General features: G+C 44.5%; 1 protein-coding gene across 6 annotated transcripts in view; it reads right to left on the reverse strand.

Annotated features, from left to right (window-relative positions):
- The window catches only part of celsr1a (cadherin EGF LAG seven-pass G-type receptor 1a), a 377,534-nt gene that overhangs the window by 106,996 nt on the left and 244,167 nt on the right, over positions 1 to 26,371 (reverse strand). Inside the window, exon 7 of one of the 6 annotated variants that reach the window (XM_086010283.1) lies at positions 21,856 to 21,891. The exons of the other annotated variants lie outside the window; for them this stretch is intronic. Coding sequence (XP_085866409.1) covers positions 21,856 to 21,891 — 36 coding nt within the window. The remainder of the gene's footprint in view (positions 1 to 21,855; positions 21,892 to 26,371) is intronic. 6 annotated transcript variants of the gene reach the window in all.

Genomic DNA, 26,371 nt, shown 5'->3' on the forward strand with positions numbered 1-26,371 from the left:
GTGTACAAGGATCCCCAAATCTTTCTGAAAACCAACATTTACCAGACGCTCACCTTTTAAAAAATATTCTGCTTTTTCATTCTTCCCATCAAAGTGGATAATTTCACACTTCCCTACATTATACTCCATCTGCTACCTTCTTGCCCGCTCACTTAACAGCTCACTCACTAACTCACTTTGCAGCCTCTTTACATCCTCCTCACAGCTTACTTTCGTACCTAGCTTTGTATCATCAGCAAACTTGGCTATATTCTCAGTTGCCTCACCTAAGCCATTGATATAGATTGTAAATAGCTGAGGGCCAAGCACTGATCCTTGCGGCACTCCATTAGTTACATCCTGCCATCCCGAAAATGCCCTGTTTATTTCTACTCTCTGTTTTTTGTCCATTAACCAATCTTTAATCAATGCTAATATGTTACCCCCAATCCCATGAGCCCTAATCTTGTGTAACAACCTCTTGTGTGGCACCTTATCGAATGCCTTCTGAAAATCCAAATATACCACATCCACTAGTTCCCCCTTATCTACCTTGCTAGTTACATCCTCAAAAAACTTGAATAGATTTGTCAAACATGATTTCCCTTTCATAAAACCGTGTTGACTCTGCCGAATTATATTGTGATTTTTAAGTGCCCTGTTACCACGTCCCTAATAATAGATTCTAGCATTTTCCCTACTACTGATGTCAGGTTAACTGACCTATCGTTTCCTGTTTTCTCTCTTCCTCCTTTCTTGAACAGCAGGGTTTACACTTTCTACCTTCCAATCCATGGGGACCATTCTAGAATCTAGGGAATTTTGGAAGATCAAAACCAATGCATCCGCTATCTCTGTAGCCACCTCTTTTAAAACCCTAGGATGTAGGCCATCAGGACCAGGGGATGTCAGCTTTTGGTCCCATTAATTTTTCCAGTACTATTTCTTTACTAATATTAATTACTTTAAGTTCCTCACAATTTCTGGTATGTTCTTTGTGTCTTCTACTGTGAAGACAGCATTACAATCACCGAATCTCACACCATCAACATCCTGGGGTTCACAATTGACCAGAAGCTTAACTGGACCAGCCACATAAAAACTATAGCTACAAGAGCAGGTCAGAGGCTGGGTATTGTGCATCGAGTACCTCACCTCCTGACTCCCCAAAGCCTTTCCACCATCGACAAGGCACAAGTCAGGAGTGTGATGGAATACTCTCCACTTGTCTGGATGAGTGCAGCTCCAACAACACTCAAAAAACTCGACACCAAACAGGACAAAGCAGCCCACTTGATCAGCATCCCATCAACCACCTTAAAACATTCACTCCCTCCGTGGCTGCAGTGTGTACCATCCACAAGATGCACTGCAGCAACTCGCCAAGGCTTCTTCGACAGCACCTTCCAAACTCGCGACCTCTACTACCTAGAAGGACAAGTGCAGCAGGCGCATGGGAACACCTTCATCTGCAAGTTCCCCTCCAAGTTACACACCATCCTGACTTGGAAATATATCACCATTCCTTCATCGTCGCTGGGCCAAAATCCTGGAACTCCCTCCCTAACAGCACTGTGGGAGCACCTTCTCCACACGGACTGCAGCGGTTCAAAGTTGCAGCTCATCACCACCTTCTCAAGGGCAATTAGGGATGAGCAATAAATGCTGGCTTTGCCAGCGACACCCACATTCCTGGAATGAATAAAAAAGACAGACAGAAATTATTTGTTTAACGTCTCTGCCATTTCCTTATTCCGCATTATAATTTTTCCTGTTTCTACCTCTAAGGGATCCACATTTACTTTTGTTAATCCTGTCCTTCCTTTTAATATACTTGTAAAAGTGTTTACAAATTGTTGTTATATTTCTTGCTAGTTTACTCTCAATCTATTTTCTCTGTCTTTATCAATTTCTTGGTCATCCTTTGCTGATTTTTAAAACCCTCCCAATTCTTAGGCTTACTTTTCTTTTTGGCAACATTGAAAGCCTCTTTTAATCTAATGCTATCCTTAACTTCTGTAGTTAGCCATGGTTGCACCACTTTTCCAGTGGAATTTTTATTCCTCAAGGGAATGTATATTTGTTGAGAATTATGAATTCTTTCTTTAAATGTTTGCCATTGCTTATCTACCATCATATCTTTTAATCTAATTTCCCAATCTACCTCAGCCAACTCGCCCCTCATACCTCCATAATTGGCTTTGTTTCAATTTAAAACCCTAGTTTTGAACTTAACCACATCACTCTTAAACAGAATATGAAATGCTATCATATTATGATCACTATTCCCCAGAGGATCCTTTACTATAAGATTACTACCTTGTCTCATTACACAATACTAGACCTAAAATAGCCTGTTCCCTAGTTGGTTCCTCGACACATTGTTCCAGAAAACTGTCTTGAATGCATTCCATTCATTCATCCTTCAAGCTACTTTTGCCAATTTGATTTGCCTAGTCTATATGAAAATTAAGGTCCCCCATGTTTACTGCATTACTCTTATTACAGGTTCCTCTATTTCCTGACTTATACTCTGTCCAACACTATGATTACTGTTAGCGGGCCTATAAACTACTCCCACCAGTGTTTTCTGTCCTTATGTTATTTCTTAGCTCCACCCATACTGATTCTACATCCTGATTTTCTGGGCTAAGATCCATTCTCATTACTGCCTTTATCACATCCTTTATTATCAGGGCTATCCCACCTCCTTTTCCATTTGACCTATCTTTTCTAAAAGTCAAGTACCCTGGAATGTTTAGTTCCCAACCTTGGTCACCCTGTAACAAGGGGAGTGATTTTGCCAATGGGGGCACATTGGAGGTGGGACTCCCACTTGTTGGGTTTTAGTCCCACCTCCATCGACTTGTGGCCAACCCACGCTATTTTCCTTGATTGACCTTGTTAAGCCCACCCAGCGGGCTTAGCAGGCCAGTTAAGGGAAAGCCGGTTACAGGTGACATCAGCGAGTGACATTTCATCTGTCAAGAGCTTTTGTCAGATGAAATGTCAGCATCCTGACAATCTGTCCTCTAAGTTGAGCCCTTCCACTCAGGCTCAGTTAGAGATCTCTCCTGAGCAGAAAGCAGAAGGCTGCAGCTTTTGACAGTTCAGCGGCCATTCTGCTTTCTGTGCCGGTGAGATGAGGGACTCCCAAGGCCTGAAGGGATGAAGCCTGCAGGAAGAAGTAAAGGTAAGTAAAACCTATTAAAACACTTTACACTCACCTCTCCACACTTGCACCCATCACTCACCTGCACACCGGACATCTTGGCCCCTCCGACCCCTGCAGACCAACGGCCCGCCTCGCTGACCCTGGTGTGGTTCGGAGCCGTCGGGAAGCCCACACTTCAGGGCTAAAAATAGGGATTCTCAAAAAAACTGCCTGTTCCAAGGCACTAATCCCCTTCCCGCCTCGAGGAGATGGGACCTGGCGCGGGTCGAGTACCCGCCTCCTGGGAAGATGGCACGGAGGCAGGTTGGGGGTGGGATGGGTACCGCCCCCCAGATTCTGCCATTTTCCCGGCAGTCCCGCCTCTTTACCCGCCTCCCCAGGGCTGACAAAATCATCCCCCAGGTCTCAGTAATGGCGACTAGATCAAACCCATTTATCTCAATTTGTGCCATTAATGAATCTATATTGTTATGAATGTTTCGTGCATTTAGATATAGTGCCTTTAATTTCAACTTTTTATTATTTTTCCCTGTGTGGCCTTAGTCGCTAATGCCCTATTACCATTATTAAACTCCCTGTCCCTTCCTGACACAATCTGCTTGATTTTACCCAAATCGCTACTCTGCTCTGCAGCCTTGACTTTTCTCTTTAGACTAATACATTTATCCTTACCTGATCCCTCCCTCCCCATTAGTTTAAAGCCCTATCTACTTCCCTATTTACTTGATTCTCCAGGACACTGGTCCCAGCCCAGTGGAATCTGCCCCAATGGAACAGCTCCCTCTTTTCCCAGTATTAGTGCCAGTGCCCCATGAATTGTAACCCCTTCCTCCCACTCCACTCTTTCAGCCACGCATTTAAACCTCTAATCTGTTTGCCCCTGTGCCAATTTGCACGTGGCTCTGGTAGTAATCCAGAGATTATTATTTAGGACAACATTACTATTGCCATTTTCAGATGCGGTTTATGGCTTTTGGTGCTTTTAGCTCTGAGAATTGCAGCCACTGCTGAGTGTAGCAGTACAATACTAGCTGCAAATGTGAAGATTCTATTCTAAAAAATGCACGCCCAATAATTCCAATTTCCACCACATGAATACATTTTAAAAGTCATTTTTTTCACGATACGTTAGTCCAGTTAAAATATTGTGTCCAGCTTTGGATGCCTTACTTTAGGAAACATGTCAAGGCCATGGAAAAGGTGCAGAAGAAATTCACTAACATGCTACCAGGGATGCAAAGCTTTAGTTATGAAGAGAGACTATAGAAACTGGAGCTTTTTTTGTTAGAACAAAGAAGATTAAGAGGAGAACTGATAGAGGTATTCAAATTATGAGGGGTTTTGATAAAGTAAATTGGAAATACTATTTATACTGATTGGTGAGTCAGTAACTAGATGACATAAATTTAAGATCATCAAAAGAACAAACTGAGTAATGAGGAGATTTTTTTTTAATGCAGAAGGTTGTCAGGACACGGGTGGTTCTACTAGAAGCAATGGTGGAAGCAAAATCTATAATAGCTTTTAAAAGGGAAGTAGATAAATATTTGACAAATAAAAATGTAATAGGATAAGGGGAAAAGGTAGGGGAATGGAATTAAGTGGATAGCTCTTGCGAGAGCGGGCACAGACATGATGGGCTGAATGGCCTCCTTCTGTGCTGTGAAATTCCATGATTCAAATAGCTGGAAAGCTAAAACAACAATTTTATCATCACAATTCTGTCAAACTGTATACATGGTGAAAGGATAATTAATGGTTCATCTGAACAAAAATATTAATTTCTTACTAAGGGTTAATTCATTTCAAATTCCAGATTAACTAAAATTTTCAACAGTTATTATGTCTGGCTGAATGGTAGAGTGAGGTACTGTTGCCAGAAGTCTGGGAAAGGAATGGGTTTTTGACATTGGTCCCAGACAGTCTTCGTCTCCACACTGATTGAAATGTTCCTGTTGCATGTGGAAATTTGTATACGATTATTATTCTCACTCAGGCTGAAAGAACTTCAAAGTACAGCTCACTGAGCTAAAGCTTGAAATGTTATGCTTTCATCAAGAGCACCAAAGAACCCCAAATTGTTTCGACTAAACCTGTAAGCTGAAGAGCCATAGGAATACATAGGAACAGGTGTAGGCCATTTAGCCCCTCGAGCCTGTTCCGCCATTCAATGAAATCATGGCTGATCAGTGACCAAACTCCATCCATCTTTGTCCCACATCCCTTCATACCTTAGGTTAACAAAAATCTATCAATCTCAGATTTAAAAATAACAATTGTTAAGTCTGTGTGTTCCAGTTGTATTAAGATTAATTACTGACACAGACTACAAGAATAAAGTTCAACAGGTCTTTACTAGTTGGAGGTCAGGACTATACTAAATACAATATCACTACACAGTACTTATATACCGGTGGTCACCACCGGTATTATGTATACAACAGCCAGAGAAAGTAGTACATCTCTTAAGGTGGAACAGGCTTAAGTTCTCTTAAGGTGGAACAGGTTACATACACCACAATCCTCCCTTTTTAGCTTAACAGTCATATCCCCATTTAACATAACATAAATACATATATAACTTCAGGTATAAACAGTTCAAAGGTTCAGTCTCTCAGGAGGCCTTCTGATTCGGTTTGGATAACGCCTTTCAGTGGTCTCTGATTCTTGTTGCTGAGGTGACTCTTCTTGTTGATTTCCTATGTATTGGACGTCATCATCAGGTACAGTCCCTGCCGAGGTAGATGCTTCAGGTTCATTAACGTCTTCCACAGTTGTCTCTGTCGCAACCATGGGTTCGACCCTTGCTCTTGATTCTACCAGTTGATCCGCATGACGCCTTATCACATTGTTACCAATATCTACTGTGTACATCAGAGGTCCTTGTCTGGCCCGAATTGTTCCGGACTGACATTTTTTGTTTCCATAGCCCCTTGCCAACACTGGTTGTCCTACGTCGAAACTTCGAGTGGACTTGTTATTAATATGCCGGAACTGTTTGTTTTCCACTTCCCTCCGCACATTTGGTTTTAACAAGTCCAACCTGGACTGCAACCTCCTGTTATAAAACATCATGGCAGGACTTTGGTTAGTCACTGCATGAGCGGTGTTTCGATATGCCATTAGGAAATTGTCCACCTTGTGTTGTAACGGAATCTGATCAACGTTCATGGCCTTTATTGCCTTTTTGAATGTTTGGACAAATCTCTCGGCCAACCCGTTTGTCGCCGGATGATATGGGGCAGAGGTATAATGTTTCACCCCATTCTTCTTTGGAATTCTTCCGACACGAACTGTGGTCCGTTGTCCGAACATATCTGTTCTGGCAATCCGTTCCTTGCGAATATTGTTCTTAACACCGCAATTGTCTTTTCTGAAGTAGTGGTATTCATCTTGATCACTTCTGGCCATTTGGAATGTGCGTCCACCGCAATTAGGAACATGGAGTCCATGAATGGACCAGCAAAGTCAATATGTACGCGTTGCCATGGGGCTGAAGGCCATTCCCATGGGTGTAGCGGTGCGATCGGAGGTGCATTTTGCACTTTTTGGCACCCAGCGCAGCTTTTTGTCAACTCCTCTATCTGTTGGTCAATGCCCGGCCACCATACATAAGCCCTAGCAAGACTTTTCATCTTAACTCCCCCCAGATGACCTTCATGCAGTTCCTTTAGAACTCTTTCCCGTAACTTGGGAGGAATAATCACTCTTGTCCCGTACATCAAAGTACCATGGCAGACGGACAGCTGGTCTCGCCTTGCCGAGAATGCCGGTAACAGAGGATCACCATGTGTTGGCCATCCCTTCACTGTCACCTCGTAAACTCGGGACAGTGTCGGGTCGTTCCTGGTTTCTCTTTCAATACTTGCATTGGTGACTGGTAAACACTTGATGATGGTCGAATGAAATAACTCAACAGGGTCAACTTTCGTCGTCTCTTCCGCTTCAGGTAGTGGCAGGCGCGACAGCCCATCAGCATTGCCATGCTGCTTCGTACCTTTGAATTCTATTTGATATTGATGTGCCCCTAGGAAAAGGGACCATCTCTGGAGTCGCTGTGCTGTCATCACCGAAACACCCTTCTTAGGGTTAAAAATGGATACCAACGGCTGATGGTCTGTCAGAAGTGTGAATTTTTGGCCTTGCAGGTAATGATTAAACTTCTTCACTCCCCATACAAGGCTGAGAGCCTCCCTATCGATCTGCGCATAGTTGCGCTCAGCGGAGGTCAATGATCTGGATGCAAACGCGACTGGCCTTTCCGTGCCATTTGGCAACTTGTGTGAGAGTACTGCCCCAATACCATATGGAGAAGCATCACAAGCCAACCGAATAGGCAGTGTCGGGTTGAAGTGAGCCAACACTTCCTCTGAGGTGATCAATTCTTTGCTTTTGCGAAATGCCTTCTTACAGTTTTTGCTCCATTCCCATGGTACCCCCTTCTGTAAAAGAGCGTTCAGCGGGTGCAGTACCGTGGATAGATTCGGTAGAAACTTATGGTAATAGTTAATCAATCCCAGAAACGACCTCAACTGAGAGACATTATCCGGAGTGGGAGCCTTTAACAACTGCCTCTATCTTGTCAGGAGACTTATGAAGCCCCTCCCGGTCAATGACATGACCACAGTACGAGATCCGCTTCTGAAAGAACTCACATTTCTGCCGATTAACTCGAAGTCCATACTCTTTCAGTCTGTTGAGCACCAGTTCCAAGTTTGCGAGGTGTTCTTCATCACCATCACCTGTAATCAGAATATCGTCCAGGTAACATTGTGTGCCTGGAATTCCCTGTAATACCTGCTCCATGGCCCTCTGCCAAATTGCCGGAGCCGATGCCACTCCAAAAACCAGCCTATTATACCGGTACAAACCTCTATGCGTGTTGATCGTGAGGTACAGGCGTGACTCTTCTTCAACCTCCATCTGCAAGTACGCCTGCGCCAGGTCTATCTTGGTGAAGTGTTTCCCGCCAGACAACGAAGCAAAAATATCCCCAATCCGCGGAAGCGGATACTGCACCGTGTGAAGCACCGGATTAACGGTGATCTTGAAATCTCCACAGATGCGAACCTTCCCTGGTTCTCCTGGCTTGTTGCTCGAAGGACGTTTCATAACGGGAACAATGGGCGTAGCCCACTCACTCCAATCTACCTTAGACAGTACACCTGAACGTTCTAGCGCTTCCAGTTCCGCTTTTACAGTAGGTCGTATTGCATAGGGTACCGGTCTGGCTTTGAAAAATTTTGGTTGTGCATGTTCATCAATCTTGATGTTTGCCGTAATTCCTTTCAGTGTTCCCAGTCCTTGCTGGAACACCTCTTTAGCATCATCCAATATTTTGGACAATCGTTTAGGTTTGACATCTGTTTCCCCGGAATCTACCGTTAGTGCTTTTAAGGAGTGCCAGTCCATATTCATTTTCCTAATCCACTCCCGTCCCAGTAGTGGTGGACCTCCTTCAGGTAGCACATATAAGTCCATTACTCGGCTTTCTTCGCCCTTGTGGGCCACTTTTACCTCTATCTTTCCGATGGGGTACACTCTTTGCCCCGTGTATGTTTTCAATATAATCTCCATCTCCCGTAGGGGAATATGTTGGAATAACCTTTTGTAATCTTTCTTATTCATGACCGTCAATGCCGATCCAGTGTCCAATTCCATCTTTACTTGGACTCCTGCTATCTGAAGGGTGACCCAAATTGTCTGGAGATCTGCATCCTTACCAACGTTGTGTACGCTTAAGCTACCCAGTTCATTACTGCTAGCGTCTGAATCTGACTTCTGTTCGGTCGAACTGTTCTTTGTCACCTTGTGTACCTTTATGTATTTTCCTTGCGGTGACTTTTTGTTGCTGGTCTTCTTTCCTGACCGGCATACTTTAGCTATGTGGCCAAGCCTGCCACACGTTCTGCATTCTTGGTTTTTAAACCAACACTGGTTCTGATCGTGTGTTGTCTTTCCACAACGATAACATTTTACAGTACTCAAACCCAATTTATTTGTACTGAGTTCCGGTGACCGTAGCTGCATTACTGCCGTGCCTCTCGCTGCGGCTTCGTGTGCTGCTGCCATAGTGACCGCTTTCTCAAGCGTCAGCTCATTCTCCTCGAGCAGTCGCTTTTGTGTATCTTCTTTTAATAATCCACACACAAATTTATCTCTTAGCGCTTCTGTCAGTCCCGTTCCAAACTGACAGTACTTTGCTAGCTTACGCAATTCCATTAAATATTCAGCATTGCTTTCATCCTTCAGCTGCCTTCTGCTGTAAAATTTAAATCGTTCCGCTAGCATCAGTGGCGTGGGGTTTAGATGATTTTTCAGGACAGTAACAATCTCCTCGAACGTCTTATCCGCCGGTTCATCTGGTGATAAAAGGTGTTTCAATTGCCCGTATGTCTTTGCACCCATTAAGTTCAATAAAGTTAGTGCTTTCTCTGCATCTGGGATTTTATTTGCTTTACAATAATTTTGTATGCGTTCTACATACATGGCCCAATCCTCGATGTCGCTATCAAAGGTATCAATGTTCCCATGTTTAGGCATCGTTGCAATTTATTTTATCCCAAGATGGCGGCTTCCCGCTCTTGTCTTCGTCCTCCGCCTACAAAATGGCGGTTTTCCCGCGCTTGGCGGTCTTCACCCACTGGCTGCAATGGCGTTTGGCGTGCCGCTGCTGCTCCTCTTTCCCAGCGGTTAGTAACTCCCCAGACGCTGTCTCCGCTTCACCGCGGCTCCCTCGGGCATTCGCGCTTCCCCGATGTCGCGCCTCGCAGCCCTTCTTGCAGCCCGGTTATTAGCACCGGCTGCGTTCGCCTTCACCGCGGCTCTCGCGCCTTCAGTCGCCCCAGACGCTGCGCCTTTTTGGCCCGAAAGCGGCCCGGCCCTTATCACCAGCCACGATCGATGTCCCCGCGCTGTGCCTTTCGGCCCGAATGCGGCCCGGCCCTTATCTCCGGTCGCGATCGATCTCACCGCCCTTATTCCTCCGTCTTTCTCCCCCCGTCTGTACAGCCAACGCGGCCGACTTTCTGCTCGCGTCGCTGACCGGCTTACCCACCACCGAGGTAGAAAGAAGATAGCTGACTGCCGCTGATGGAGGCTTCGAGTTCAGGATGTCTTCTGCACTCCGGGTTCTCGATGCCTGCCGCGCGACGTGTCTTCCAGCAGGGTGATGAGGGTGGATGCCTCTCTTCGACGCCCGTTCTGTGGACGAAGCCGCCGTGGATATAAACTGCCGCAGGGTAAGAATCGGACTCGTCGCCACTGTTAAGTCTGTGTGTTCCAGTTGTATTAAGATTAATTACTGACACAGACTACAAGAATAAAGTTCAACAGGTCTTTACTAGTTGGAGGTTAGGACTATACTAATTACAATATCACTACACAGTACTTATATACCGGTGGTCACCACCGGTATTACGTATACAGCAGCCAGAGAAAGTAGTACATCTCTTAAGGTGGAACAGGCTTAAGTTCTCTTAAGGTGGAACAGGTTACATACACCACAACAATGGACACAGCATCAACTGCCGTTTGCAGAGTGGCATTCCAAACTTCTACCACCCAACTTCACTCCTGAAAGGCCTGGCTCGAACTTTTAGGCTATGTCCCCAGGTTTGAGACTCCGCAACCAGTGGAAAGAGTTTCTCTCTATCTACCCTATCAGCTCCCCTTGATATAATGAAAACTTTGATCAAAACACCCCTGAACCTTCTAAATTCAAGGAATACAACCCTAGTTTGTGTAATCTCGCTTTCTAATTTAACCCTTGGTGTCCAGGTATCATTCTGGTAAACCTACGCTGCACTCCCTCCAAGGCCAATAAAGTGTGGTGCCCAGTACTCCAGGTGTGGTCTAACTAGGGCTTTGTATAGCTGTAGCATAACTTCTACCCCCTTGTATTCGATAGATATAAAGGCCAGCATTCCATTAGCCTTTTTGATTATTTTCTGTACCTGTCCATGACATTTTAATGATCCATGTACATGGACCCCCCAAGTCTCTTTGAACCTCCACTGTTTCTAGCTTTTCACCATTTAGAAAGCACTCTGATCGATCATTTTTAGGTCCAAAGTGGATGACCTCACACTTGCCTATTTTAAAATCCATTTGCCACAGTTTTCCCCTTCACTTAATCTATTAGTATCTCTTTGTAATTTTATTTTTACACTGCTTGCATAGCCAACATAGATAATTGTAGAGGGGATATAATCTCTGCACATAGATTGGATTTCATCACTTCACCAGCACAAATCTATATTTTAAGAAACCCTGCCTGGACAGTGTTGATCACTATCTAGGTGTATCCATCAACCAACAGCATAAAGTATCTGCTGCACCCACCAGCACAAATTCCTCCTTTCTCAGGCTGGTGCTTCGTATCTCCCTCAGTTTGTCTTTCCTCTTACAATCATCAGGCTTTTAAAACCCAAGATCGGCGCCACTACTTCCCCGATTTACCGAATTTCCTGCTTTATTTTTCAGCCTTGGCAGTAGCTTGGACTATGTGACTTTGCTCTTCACCTTTATTTCCCAATTTAAAAAGTGAATTCTCCAAACCAGAGCACAGCCACACATATTGGATGATCATTAACGCAGCATCTGAAGATGCTCTATATATCAACAACTTGTATTTACATAGCGCCTTTAACATAGTAAAACATCCCAAGGCGCTGCACAGGAGTATTTTAAGACAAAAAATTTGACACCGATCCAAATAAGGATAAATTAGGGCAGGTGACCAAAAGCTTGGTCAAAGAGGTAGGTTTTAAGGAGCGTCTTAAAGGAGGAAAGAGAGGCGGAGAGATTTAGGGAGGGAATTCCAGAGCTTATGGCTTAGGCAACAGAAGGCATGGCCACCACTGGTTGAGCGATTATAATCAGGGATCCTCAAGAGGCCAAAATTAGAGGAGCACCGATATCTCGGCAGGTTGTGGGGCTGGAGGAGATTACAGAGATAGGGAGGGGCGAGGCCATGGAGGGATTTGAAAACAAGGATGAGAGTTTTGAAATCGAGGCATTGCTTAACCGGGAGCCAATGTAGGTCAGCGAGCACAGGGGTGATGGGCGAACAAATGAATATCACATATTGTGTTCGTGAAGATGATGCAGTCGCTGCATCACAGAATGGTGGGATGGGAGTTTGTGGCTACCAAGGGGAGGGTACGGCCAGCAAGGAAAGGAACAGAAATGGATTCTTATTCTCTCTCTCTCTCATTGACTTTCACGCACCTGCCAATAACAAGTTTCAAATTAAATTGGCACAGGCCTGAGAGTTTGGGCATCTGCCTTCGAAGCCCCAGATAGCACATGGGACAGGGGACACAAAAAAATACAAAGGAAGGAAAGAGAAAAGATAAAATACCTTAATAAGCTTCCCTGCAGCAAAAAGAAAAAATAAACTGTGGCTGTAATCTCCGTGTTGTTACCTGATATGCATGTGTACCTGGTTATGAATAACAAAGCAACACTGAGCCACAAAAGGTTATAGCAACACAATGAATTGTGCTGTTCTTCATAGCAATTACACCAGAATTCAAACATGAATTGCTATTACTGAAAGATATCAGGCCTTTTTGTTAGTTAGGAAGCAAAATTACTGGGACACAGATATGGAGACTGTGGAATATATTATAGTAGTCCTTTGTAGCTCAGGAATATCTATTTTGAGTAATAATCAGAGTTATCAGTATACTATTATAAATGTGATGATATATGATAATCCAAGACATCCTGTCAGACTACATTGTTCCAGATGCTTCTGTGATGCGAGAAACTCAGGAGAATTCTATCACTGTCCTTTTCTGACAATTCAAATATGCCCAGGCTTTTTAGACAGTGAGCCAAACATTCAGAAACTCTTCGATTACCTGCTGATGATAAATCAACAGTTAGGGGGAAAGGCATCAATTCCGCAAAAAATTTTTTAAAAACAGGAAACCTGACCCCAACCCACCCACTTCCGGTTTTAACGAAGGCGGGTTGGGGGATGGGCGATCAACCCACTCTCAGGAGGCGGGTCGGTCACTAAAATCTTTTAAGGAGGCCGCGTGCCTTAATTTTAACTCAAGTTTTATTTTTAACACCTGCAGGCCAAGGATTCCCAGGCCTTGGGAATACTGACAGGGGAAAGCAGGCGAGAAAGGCTGGATCCATGTGATGTCAATTCTCCTCACCCCCGACAATGTCTGATTCCCATCAGACCCCACCCCCCGCAATGTCCCATTCCACCCCTCCGACCGGCAATGTCCCGCTCCCTCTCTGCAAAGTGCCATTCACACCACCACCCCCCCCCCTTTATTCCATTCTCGCCCCGCCCCCGCGATGTCGGACTTACCTGACATCCAAACCCTGGCCATTTTCCAGCCCAATAGACAGCAAGCCTGTCAATCTGGCTGACTGTCGGGCGGGAAACCTGTTGAAATTTAAAAAAAAAAGTCCTGCAGTTAAATTCAGCAGGACCCACGGAAAGCCCATTCTTCCAGGTTACCCGTCCAAAAATCCCCCCATCCCTTTTCCCAGTTCCGAGTTATTATCGGGTCCCAAGTGTCAATACACGATCTGATCATCACAGCTGATTGGGATCGTGTTCTCTCCTTACACGTGTACTGCAACGGCCACCAGACGGCAATCAAGAACGACAGTCCCAACCGAGCTTTACCTCCTTAGCCAAAGAGCCATAAAGAAGTAGCTCCATCACTCAAGTACCTTTCAGATGCCCAAGTGCTAGTTGAAAGCACCTTCAGTCTTGTAAAGGAACTGCTCCTTCAGCCGAGAGGACATTTCTATCCCTAAAGAACTTGTCTGCTAGCACAGAGCACAGCCCAGTCTCCTGAAGGACGCACGCTGAAACAACAACTTGCATTTATATAGCACCTTTAACGTAGCTAAATGTCCCAAGGCTCTTCACAAGAGAGTCAATCAAAATTTGACACTGAGCCACAGAAGGAGATATCAGGCCAGATGACGGAAAGCTTGGTCAAAGAGGTAGGTTTTAAGGTGCATCTTAACGAATGAGAGGGAGGTAGAGGGGCAATACCAGAGCTTAGGGCTCCGGAAACAGTACAACTATGCAATAAGGTTTACAATTAATCTGAATAATGAGTTAGGTTTAGTACTGAAAGGGATTGAGAGCAAAAAAAAAATCAGGACTAAAAATTAAAGAAACAGGAAAAAAATCATGAGAACAGAACAGAAATAAAACAGGCAAGAAAAAACCCAACAACAACAATATACAAGAGAAATGCAAGAATGAAATATGAACTCCTCACTTTGGGGCTGCTGAAAATTAAGTATAGAAAGAAAGAACTTTCTTTTATATAGCGCCTTTCACATCCTTGGGATGTCCCAAGATACTTCACAGTCACTGAATTATTTTGAAGTGCAGTAGTGACTGATGTTACGTAAGCAGTGTAGGAATTCTAATCAACTTTTTAGCTTCTGAACCTTACACCTTAGGGAGAACTGACACGACACAACGTACATGTGCTGCTCAAAAACTGTCATTATATAGACCATATAATAATATGACCATCACTGCATTGTTCCATTGCTCTCTCAGGAAGCACAAGAGAAGACTGAGGCCTTTCTTCTTGAAGGATGATAGATGCCTCCTTCTTGTTTCTTCACCTCACTAGCACTTGATGTTGTTAATAACAATCCCTAGCAGTGGCAGGAGCTCTAAATCAATCCCAACACACTACTGCAGCCTTTACATTGTGGTCTGGAATTTACTTCACTAATTATTAGCACTTATTTTTTCCAGCTACTTTAGTTTTTTTACACATTTATTCAACACAAAATTTATACAAATACCCGAGAGACGCTTCACATCATTCTAAAGTTACTGTCACTGAATCATAGTTGTAAATCAGTTTGATATATGCAGCTGTTGATAGTTGAAACTAGATATGCTCTGAGCAGGTCTCAAACCATCATCCCCTGGATTCTCTAGTTCAGTGAACTATTTATCATAACAGATTTACCTTCTGAAAACTACTGTGGCATTTTTCGTATTAAGAATACCGAGGATGCAGATTATAGCTTGACTAATGAAGCATCTGTAGATGTGAAACAATTAAAACAGTCTAATCTATCGCAGCACGAAAGGTGAGTTCAGCAGTCCAAGGGGTAGAAATGAGTCTGGGCCTAGATAATGCTCGTGAGCAGCGACCACCCAAAGAGAGAGGCCCGAAATCGGGCCTCATCTACATCTTTGGGGTGAGCTGCCGGCGCCTGTCGCACCTCCACAGGCAGCTCACTCCATGAGAAGAATGAAATTCGGGCCACCAGTAGCAGCAGCCATCAGGTAAGTTCCGGGAGGGGGGCGTTGGATCACGCAACAGGGCGGCTGATCGGCAGGACTGTGGAGTCGGGGGGGGAGTATTCCAGCTACACAGAAAGATTTACTTCACTAGCATTTGTTTTTAAACTTACCTTTACACGAGGCTCGCTAAAAAATCATGAGTGGGGCAAGCCCAACGCCAGCACAGAATGGGCACAGGCTGTCCCACTGCTAAATTGGTATGTTTTTGCTCCCATTTTACGTCACAACGCATACCAATTTCTACCCCCAAGGTCAAACAGTCACTGAGCAGTCAAATATCTTCAGGAACTGACCTTATTTTGTGGGCTAATTGGGTTGTCTTACATCTGCCTAGCTGCTTAGTAAGTCAAGTAACCAATGAGTACAAAACTGCAGACTGTAGTTCCTTCCAGTCTAACTGCACAGGACTTGACATTTATTTAAGGAATGTCTGCCATAATACTTGGAAGGAAAGAAATATTATTTATTTTTTCTGTTAAGTTCTTTTTACCGACAGTGTAGACTAATTACACTCTCTCAGTAGCTGCATGTGTAATACATTTCCACCCCGAGTCTAACCATAACCCCTCAATCTTCTGCCTTCAGCCTCCTGTAGGCATTCAGTTGTGCTGGGGTTCCAAGATACCAGCCAGCCTCCAGCACCGTGTAAAATCGGCAGCTCCTCACAAACGTGTGCCGGCAGTCTACTTGGTCATGGGGCATCCTAGTTGAACTCAACCCTGTCTTCATTTAATGCCCACACAGACATACTTTCCAGGAGTCACCGCCGAGCAATCTAAAGCAATCATCACTAATTTTATCCCACCCCAGCCCAGTGGTACTGAGGCCAACTGTAATAACCCTACTGCCGCCCCAGACAAATGTGAAACATTCCAGGCCTATACGACTCAACTTCTCAGGGCAGCGCATTTACTCATTAAGCAACTGAGGTCTGACTTTTTGCTTAATTTTGTTAAAATTTCAGAATACTAGCTGATCCCCAGTGGTGCTTGTTGTGTCTGTGTGTTGATAGAGACACTGAAGACAGGAGTTGGTTTCATAGGTGTTTACTAAACAAAGTCTGGAGGGGAACTAACTGATACAACACAATATACAGGCTTATATAGCCCGAGTGGCCATTACCAGCATTACAGTACACATGGGGCTCTTAAAGGCACATACACTACAATTCGTCCCCTTTTAGCTAACCAGTACATAATATTTTAAGTAATTATTAATTACATGTTACAAGAAAAATAATCGACACATTGCTGCAGTTAATCAATTATAAGTCAGTCTCTCTGGCGGCTTCCTGACTCGGTCCGGATAACGCTTCGGTGGTGTAGTAGTTTCTGGTGGTGTAGTAGGTTCTTTTGGCAAGGCTGATTCGGCTTGAATGCCAGTGTCGGGTTCATCGGGTTCCAGTATCCCCGGATCGGAGGTAGATATGGGTATCTCTACTTCATCGTTAGGCGTATAGAGTTGTGGTGTAGGTTGTCCCTTTTCGGATGACTCTATGATTTGGTCAGCATGGCACCTTATTATGCTTTCTCCGATGTCCACGGTATACATCAGCGGTCCTAATCGTGTGCAGATAGTTCCAGGCTGCCATTTCTCGGTACGGTAGTCCCGGGCCAAAACTTGTTGACCTATCTGGAAGGTTCTAGTTGGCCTTTCATTCATGCCTTGAAATTGCCGGTTCTCCACGTCCCTTCTGATGTTGGGCTTGATCAAATCCAGCCGGCATCTTAGGCTTCTATTGAAGAACATCATGGCGGGAGTTTGGTTTGTAACCATATGTGTTGCATTCCTGTATGCGAACAAGAAGTTATCCACCTTGTGCTGAGGTTTTATGTCTTCATTACCCATGGCCTTTATGGCCTTCTTGAAGGTCTGGACAAACCTTTCAGCCAATCCATTGGTGGCGGGATGGTATGGAGCGGACGTGTAGTGCTTAACCCCATTGTTTTTTAAGAACTTCCTGAATTCTTCGGACACAAATTGTGGTCCATTATCAGAACAGATCTGTTCCGGCAGCCCATTCCTGGCAAATATGGTCCTTAATACTGTGATGGTTTTTTCCGTGGTGGTGGAGGACATCTTTATTACCTCCGGCCACTTGGAGTGTGCATCAACCGCGATTAAGAACATTGAGTCCATAAATGGACCAGCAAAGTCGATGTGTACCCTTTGCCAGGGAGATGAGGGCCACTCCCATGGATGTAGAGGGGCTTGGGGTGGAGCGTTTTGGACCTTCTGGCATCCTAGGCAGCTCTTGGTCATTTCTTCGATGTCACCATCGATACCTGGACACTATACAAGCGCTCTGGCTAGGTTCTTCATTTTCACTCCACCCAGATGCCCCTCGTGAAGCTCCTTTAGCACTTTATCCTGGAGTTTGGGTGGAATCACCACTCTGGATCCACACATCAAGGTTCCTCGGCACACTGACAGCTGTTCTCTTCTTTGCGAGAATGCTGGCAACAGTGTTCGCCATGTGCTGGCCATCCCTTCACTGTTAAATCGTAGACTCGTGAGAGAGTCGGGTCATTTCTCGTTTCCCTTTCAATGGCAGAATTTGTTACTGGTAGACATTCGACTATGGTAGAGTGGAAAATCTCCACTGGGTCTACGGTAGGTGCTTCTTCTACCGTTGGCAACGGTAGGCGCGATAACCCGTCAGCATTCCCATGCTGTTTTGATCCTTTGTATTCTATGTTGTATTGGTGTGCCCCTAGAAAAAGGGACCACCTCTGTAGCCTTTGCGCTGTCATAATAGGAACACCCTTTTTAGGGTTGAATATGGAGATGAGGGGTTGATGGTCAGTCAACAAGGTAAATTTTTGTCCGTGTAGGTAATGGTTAAATTTCTTCACTCCCCATACCAGGCTGAGTGCTTCCCTGTCGATTTGGGCATAGTTACGCTCAGCCGAGTTCAATGATCGTGATGCAAAAGCTACCGGCCGTTCCGAGCCATCAGGGAATTTATGCGATAATACTGCTCCCACGCCGTAAGGGGATGCATCGCACGCCAGTCTGATTGGCAGTGATGGGTTGTAATGAGCCAAAACTTCTTTGGATGTGATTAAGTCTTTGCATTTATGGAAGGCATGTTTACAGTCTTCGCTCCATTTCCAAATTACTCCTGTTTGTAGCAGTTCATTAAGAGGGTGTAGAAGAGTTGATAAGTTCGGTAAAAATTTATGATAGTAATTTATTAATCCCAGGAACGACCTTAATTGTGAAACATTTTCAGGTGCTGGGACTTTTATGACCGCTTCAATTTTTTCAGGTGACTTATGCAACCCTTCCATATTAATTATGTGGCCACAATGTGATATTTGATTTTGGAAAAATTCGCACTTGGGGCGATTTGCTCGTAGGCCCCGTTCTCTCAGCCTAGTGAGCACCTGCTCCAAATTGGCAAGGTGCTCGTTGTCGTTTTCTCCTGTTACAAGGATGTCGTCTAGGTAGCATCGAGTCCCCGGAATCCCTTGGAGGACTTGCTCCATAGCTCTTCGCCAGATAGCTGGAGCGGATGCTACTCCGAAAACCAGTCGATTGTACTGGTACAGACCTTTGTGTGTATTTATCGTGAGATATTTTTTAGAGGCCTCTTCAATCTCCATCTGTAGATATGCCTGTGCCAAGTCAATTTTGGTGAAACGTTTCCCTCCGGATAGTGAGGCGAAAATATCTTCTATCCTCAGAAGAGGATACTGTACCGTGTGAAGGACCGGGTTTACAGTCACCTTGAAGTCTCCACAGATGCGAATTTTTCTCTGTTCTTCAGATTTATCATTATTCAATGCTTTCTTCATGACTGGAACGATGGGTGTTGCCCACTCGCTCCAATCTATTTTGGATAATACGCCTGCCTTTTCCAAATTCTCCAGCTCTGCCTCGACTGCTGGACGAATTGCGTATGGCACCGGTTTTGCCTTAAAAAACTTGGGAATTGCTGCATCTTCCACTTTTATTGAGGCGGTGATGCCTTTCAAGGTTCCTAGTTTCTCTTGAAACACTTCTTTGGCGTTGGCCAAGATGTCTTTTAATCGTTCAGGTATGACGTCATCATCGTTTTTTTTCTTACTCGTCACCGTCAGTGCCTGAATGGAGTGCCAGTCTAAATGTATTTTCCTGATCCATTCACGTCCCAACAGCGGTGGACCACCATCTTGTAGAATGTATAAATACAACTTTTGTATTTCCTTGCCGTTGTATACAACAGGCACCCTTATTTTTCCTTTGAGGTATACTTTCTGCCCCGTATATGTTTTCAAGATAATGGATGTGTCTTTTAAAGGTATATGCGGAAATAGCCGCTCGTAATCCCGTCGATTTATGACGGTCAGAGCTGATCCTGTATCTAGCTCCATTTTAACTGGGGACCCTGCTATCGTGAGGGTAACCCAAATGGTCTGGTAATCATCTTTGGCAATTACATTATGTAATTTGAGACAGCTTAGTCTCTTGTTTCCGGAGTCGCTATCGCTCTTCTGGTCTTCAGAGCTACTGTCCGTCATCATTTGTACCTTTCTGTACTTTTCTTTATTGATTTTTTTTTTCCTGTCTGTGGATTTTTTTTGTCCAGATCGGCATACCCGTGCAATGTGTCCAATCTTTCCGCATTGCCTGCATGCTTTGTCCTTGAACCAGCAGTCCCTCTGGTCATGGGTGGATCTGCCGCAGCGATAACATCTCTCGAAACCCTGTGTCATTTCATGGGTGCCGAAGTCCTGTGTCTTTTGTTGTATCTCTGCAGCTCCTCTTGCGGCTGCTTCGTATGATACAGCCATACTGAAAGCCTTGTCCAGTGTTAAATCTTTTTCAGAAAGCAGCCTTTTTTGTGTTCCTTCACTTAAGAGACCGCAGACGAATTTGTCTCGAAGATAATTTGCTAGTCCTGCCCCGAATTGGCAGTGTTTTGATAGCTTTCTTAATTTGGTGAGGTAATCAGCGTTACTTTCATTCTTGTGTTGATTTCTCTTGAAGAATTTGAATCGTTCCGCTATCAGCAGCGGTGTTGTGTTTAAGTGCTCCTGTAGGGTATCAACAATTTCTTTAAAATTCTTGTCCTTTGGTTTGGCTGGAGTGATTAAATTTTGTAACAGCCCGTATGTCTTTGCGCCCATTAGATTTAGCAGTACTGAAGCTTTTTTTTCATCTTCTATTTCATTGGCGGTGCAATATACCTCCACTCTTTCCACATATGTGGTCCAATCCTCTATCTCGTTATCAAAAGCATCAATATTGCCAGACTTAGGCATCCTAGAAATAAAATGGCACTTCCCGCGCTTTTCTTTCTTTTCTGCAGACAATATATGGCGCTTCCCGCGCTTCCCCGCCACTGCTGCCGATGACAACGCTGTTTCCCGTGGTTTCCGTTCTTTTTATTTATTTATTTACAGTTGGAGACTCGTTCCCGCCGGACTCTCTCTCTAGGTCTGAACGCCGACCTGCTTGCAGCGCCGGCCGTCTCCCGAGTGCTTCCTCCCCGTCTGTTACTGCTTGCCTCCGCTTTCGCTGCTTGGCCTATCTGTAGAGCCAGCCGCTGGAGCCCCAGCCCGACGCCCAGGAAGGATTATTGCAGTACCTGCCACCAGCTTGGCTAGCTGGTGAAACCACAGCTTTTTCTTTTTCTTGATTTTTCTTCAACTTTGGACGCCAGAGGAATCGATGTCCTTGAGGTGCTGCCGAATTGCAGGTAAGTCCGTTTCCAATTCGTCGCCACTGTTGTGTCTGTGTGTTGATAGAGACACTGAAGACAGGAGTTGGTTTCATAGGTGTTTACTAAACAAAGTCTGGAGGGGAACTAACTGATACAACACAATATACAGGCTTATATAGCCTGAGTGGCCATTACCGGCATTACAGTACACATGGGGCTCTTAAAGGCACATACACTACAGTGCTGCTCATAGGTCATCTGCGGTCTGAAACAATGTAGCCTCACTGCTAACCTGGCCTGTCACTTTAAGGACATTGCTCAGATGTTAATTATGGGAAAGTGAATTTAGAGGTCAATTAGAGACTAATTATTGTTGTTGCTTTAAGTTTCTCTTGATTGGGAACTGCTTGGCTCCTCTTGTTATCTCAACAACCTCTGCAGATTATGCGACAGTCAGAAAAACAGCTGGGTTTCTTTCTTCCCTTTTTGTGTTATTTTTTTAGAAGATTGTTCGGTTGCAATTGTTCAGGAATGTTTTATACCAAGTGTGAAATCTGGACTGTGCTGTCTGGCGAGTGACAGTCCCCCTCAAAACTTTTACAGAAATTGATAGGAGTCAACACTTGGTTCAACAATGTTTCCCCACAGGCCCAGGGTATACAGCAGGTTCAGGAGCTGCAGCAGATACCTCTCAGTTACAATTCAATAGATTTACTCACAAGTTACCTTCACTGTAAAATCCCACATCATATGGGCAGTGAGCTGAAAAACATCAAGTAATAACATTGTTACAAGCTGTTTTTTTTTGATAATTCTGATCTGAGAATGCAATATGAGTAAAATCTCACAAATACAAAAGTCAATTAGTACTAGAACCAATGGGCATGGAACAAAAACCATTCATTTATAGGCTGCAGGCATCTGACATCAATAGAACCATTTTATTTTCCATGCCAGGACAGAACCCAGTTCTGTTCCTGCAGATTTACTAATGTGGGATAAATTAGGTTCGTGGAAGAATGGACTTTCAGGTGGTGAGTGGAGGCAAAAACCTTGGAATCATTCAAGAAACAATTGGATGCTGTGATGGAGGGACTGTAGACCTTCTAGATAGCTAAACTGGGATAGTCCAAATTTCCTTCCTTTCTGCATCAACCTTGTGATCTTCTGAATTCCCAAACAGCATTTGGCTCATCATGCATACACAGTGTATGACATTAGGGTAGGCACATCAATAAACAATGTAGGGTTTAGAAAGCCAATGAATGGCGTGCGATTTAATTCTCAGCTGGCATTTCTACAGTAGTCAACATAAAATGAGGCCATGACAGGACCAGTTTATACTCTTTGTACATTGTACCAGGGCTTTTACGTTATATGAAAGCAGAAAATGCTGCCAACAATCAGCAGGTCAGGCAGCATCTGTGGAGAGAGAAACGTTTCATGTTTTCTGGCCTTTCAGTAGAACCAAGGTCATCGACCTGAAACTTGGGCCGCGATTTTATGAACCTCGGCGGGTCCGTGGTGGGTGAGGTCGGTGGCGGGTCCAGACCCCACTGCTGGCTCCATTCCGGCCTCGGAAATGAATTTCCCCTGATGGTTAAGCCTGCCTAGCGCGTTTCCCGGCCAATTAGAGGAAGTGGGTTTGGTGACGTCATTGGCCATGGTCAATTCCTTAAATTGACCATGGCCAACCTTAATTTGACATTTGTGCTGTCAGTGTTCTACAGCACTGAGGTGCTGCAAACACCGAGAGGGGCAGGGCTGCACCTAGACTCTCCCATGACTCCCTCCATATGCTTATGGAGGGAGTCACAGCATGCAGGGAGGTCCTCTTCCCTTCCCATGGGCGGAAGAGACCTCCCTAGGAGATCGATACAGTCTGGTTGCACATTGCATAGGAGGGCACAAGCAGGGATGTGGTCAGGAGGACCTGGCTGCAGTGCCGCGGTCAGGAGGACCTGGCTGCAGTGCCGCAAACATTTCAATGATCTCAGTAGATCTCGAAACGTTAGTACAAAGCCACACTCAACTTCATCCTGCTGCACCTCTCATCACATCCCCATCACTCTGCCTTCCCTACCCTACTCATCCTTACTCACACCAACTTACCTTGCACTTCCACCCATCCCGCTCTATCTACATTATCACATCCCCATCTCACTAGCCACCCCCCACACTCACCCTCATCCTAATGCAATCTTACCAACTAATGACACACAAGGGTAGGCACTTGGGTGTTTTATGCAATATTCATATAAAGTTTCTGTTAATGTGGTGTCAAACATTGAAACTTTTATTTTCAACACTTTGCGTCCTTGGACGGATTTGTGTGCACCTTTGGAAGTGGCTTAGTGAGTTGCAGTGAATGGTGAGACATAACGGTACCCCCCGCAATGGCGATAAGTGTGAAAGGAATGGCTTGGACATTGTAGAGATGCTTTATGTTGTTGGTGTGGGGTGGTGCCAACCTGGCGCATCATGTGGCAACCTGGGTGTACAGCGTCAAGTGAAGTGAATCTGACCATGGTGAGGCCATCCCTGGCCTCCCAGGCAGGAATGTGGTCGGGTGCTGATGCCCTGTGTTCTGTGCAGCATCAATTATTGCGGAGAAGGTTGGTGTGTTTGTTGGTGCTGCTGGTGTGCCTGGTGCTGCTGGTGTTGGGGCTGATCATGGTGGGATTCTGAGGACCAAGGTGAGAGAGTTTCAAGGGCACCCATGCTGATGGAATAGATGGCAGGCGAATTAGAAATGACAGAAGCGATCCATCAATGATGGGAGAGGTAATGAAGTCAGACTGGATGGAGATTTGTGTAAAGACTTGCAGCATCCTGAATCTGTAGTGGAAATGCAGTTTAGAGAAGCTCGTGGTTAAGGGAACATGTCTCAATCAGCTGGGAGCTTTGACTTGACATTTGAAGCTGTCAACTCATCAGCTGATTCAATGGCCACTGACCTCCCACCTCAGCTTCACAGACGCGACCTAGGCGCAACGGGAAACCGGTGGGTGATCTGTCAAATCCAAAATGCTGGGAAAAAATCATTGATAAGTGGCTGTAAACAAGCCACTAATGATTTTAACTGCCTCCCCCGCTGTTGCCTGTCGGGTCTGCTCAGCGCTGGCAGACCCGACATTGGGAAAGTCCATTGTATGCGTTTTGACAACGGGTTCTCGACCCACTGTTAATCATTTTAAATTTAACAGGTGACCCACCACCCATCCCGTCCACTGAGCGCCGGCAAAATCCCAGCCATTAACTGGGTTTCTCTCTCCACAGATGCTGCCTGACCTGCAGAATGTTTCTAGCATTTTGTTTTTATTTCACATTTCCAGCATCCACAGTATTTTGCTTTTGGACCAGAGTTTAGCAAGTGTCAGTGCATTTGTGATCTCAATAAAGTGTATAAATTAGGGCTTCTTATTTCTCACTTCAAAGGTTTCATGCTACAGATGAATTCAGCTTCCGTAGCTTTGTTTGCCCCTTTACCTTGATTGAAAAGTTCAACATGTAATCTAAACAAAACAGGGTCAACAATCTCACCAGGATATTCCTTCCAGAGACAAACAGTTATGACATTCCTGAAGGATAAAGTTGACCAAAGCATCTCAGCCATTCCAATCCGCTTCAAGCTACTGTCATGCTAACGGAATGTGAGCCTGAATACTTTACACCCTTACTAAGGAGTAGTAGCCTGATTTGGTCTATGGAAAGTGCACCATTCAACTATTACTATAAGTATAGAATGTAGACTGACTTGGATGAGTCACTAGCCCAGCAGTATCTGAGCTGAATTAACATAAACAGCTGAAACGGAGGTGCTACAGGATTTTTTTTTAAATGGATAGTAATTTAGTTGCCTCACACCACTGGGTTCAGTAATGCCGTGACGTTTGATTGAGCTCATCACCATTCGTGTTTAAATTAAAATATTTCACACCCCATAAAAGAACCCAGTGAGAGAGATAAACAAAAGGGTGTTAAATGTAACAATAATTACTTGTAATTGTTTGATTTTTTAAACAAAAACAGCGATTGTGACAGCAGCTCTTAATCACAGTAATGCAGGTTCATTTTAATAGCAATAGGTTAAATTAAGCAAGCCTATATTTCGAAAACAAAGCTCAGACACTGGTAGAAATTTGGTTGCTTCCATAGGTTTTAGACTTTGTTATCATGGACTGATAGAACAGGGCATTCCTATGTAATCGTTCGACAGGAGATGGCAGCTTTACCTCAAAAGGCAATATTTTATTTCAGCAGAAGGTCGTGGAAATCTTGCAAGTAGGAAAGAGCGCAGAAATAATTTTCAACTCTGAGTCGGGGTCATTTGGATCTGTTGAGGCACTTGTAAACTGCCCTCGTTTAAAGTGACATGGAATCTGATGGCATGGGTAGTCAGTGGTGGCAGGTGCAGTGACTAAAAAACATACACCAGCATTGAAGCTGCAATCTGTGGGATTGTGAGAGGCAAGGTGCTGCTGGGAATTGGTCAATCTCCTCGTTTATTTAAAGGTGCTGACTCACATTATCATCCTCACAGTTTTATATAGTCTTCCTCAAAATTCAGTTGTAAATGGACCTCTTCGCTCGGAGCAAAGCATAAAAAGCAGATCACAAATTTTGCTAATTATTTTCCAGTCCACTAAAAAATAGGAAAATAATCAGCTTTTCATTTCTATAAATACTACATTTTAAATTAATTACAAATTGCAACATCACTTTAACTACAGTCAACAGAAACCAACCAATCTAGAAACTAACTGCCTAATATATTCTTCTCTCTATAGACGATAACTCTGTCACTTGAACACCTAAGTTAGTTAAATGTTTTAGCACCCTGTTGGTTGGTACTGTCTTTACAGAGCCTAGGAAATGGGAATAGTGCGACTTCTAAGCCTTGTCACTGCACATTCGTATATTGCTCTGTTGTTGGTAGCCACCCTGCAAGTTGAAGTCCTCGCCCCCAGGTATACATAATGCAATTGTAACTGGGGAAGACAGGAATGACTGCAGGAATCAGCATCATTTTCCTCACTTTTTCTTCCCTCCATTCACGTAAGAACATTGGGCCTAAGCTACAAGAATACCATTGATAGCTAGTCACTTTATGAAAGCATGCTGTAAATACTGGCACCTCCGCCTTGCACTCCCTGGAGGAACAGGAGAGTTTTCAGGAGTTGACTACTGACCACGTAACTGTGAAATGCAGTGGGCCAATAAGACAAGACAACAAACAGCA

The sequence above is a fragment of the Somniosus microcephalus genome, chromosome 17 (genome assembly GCF_052327205.1).
Source record: "Somniosus microcephalus isolate GS21.2 chromosome 17, FLI_Smic_1.0, whole genome shotgun sequence".
Lineage (NCBI taxonomy): Eukaryota > Metazoa > Chordata > Chondrichthyes > Squaliformes > Somniosidae > Somniosus > Somniosus microcephalus.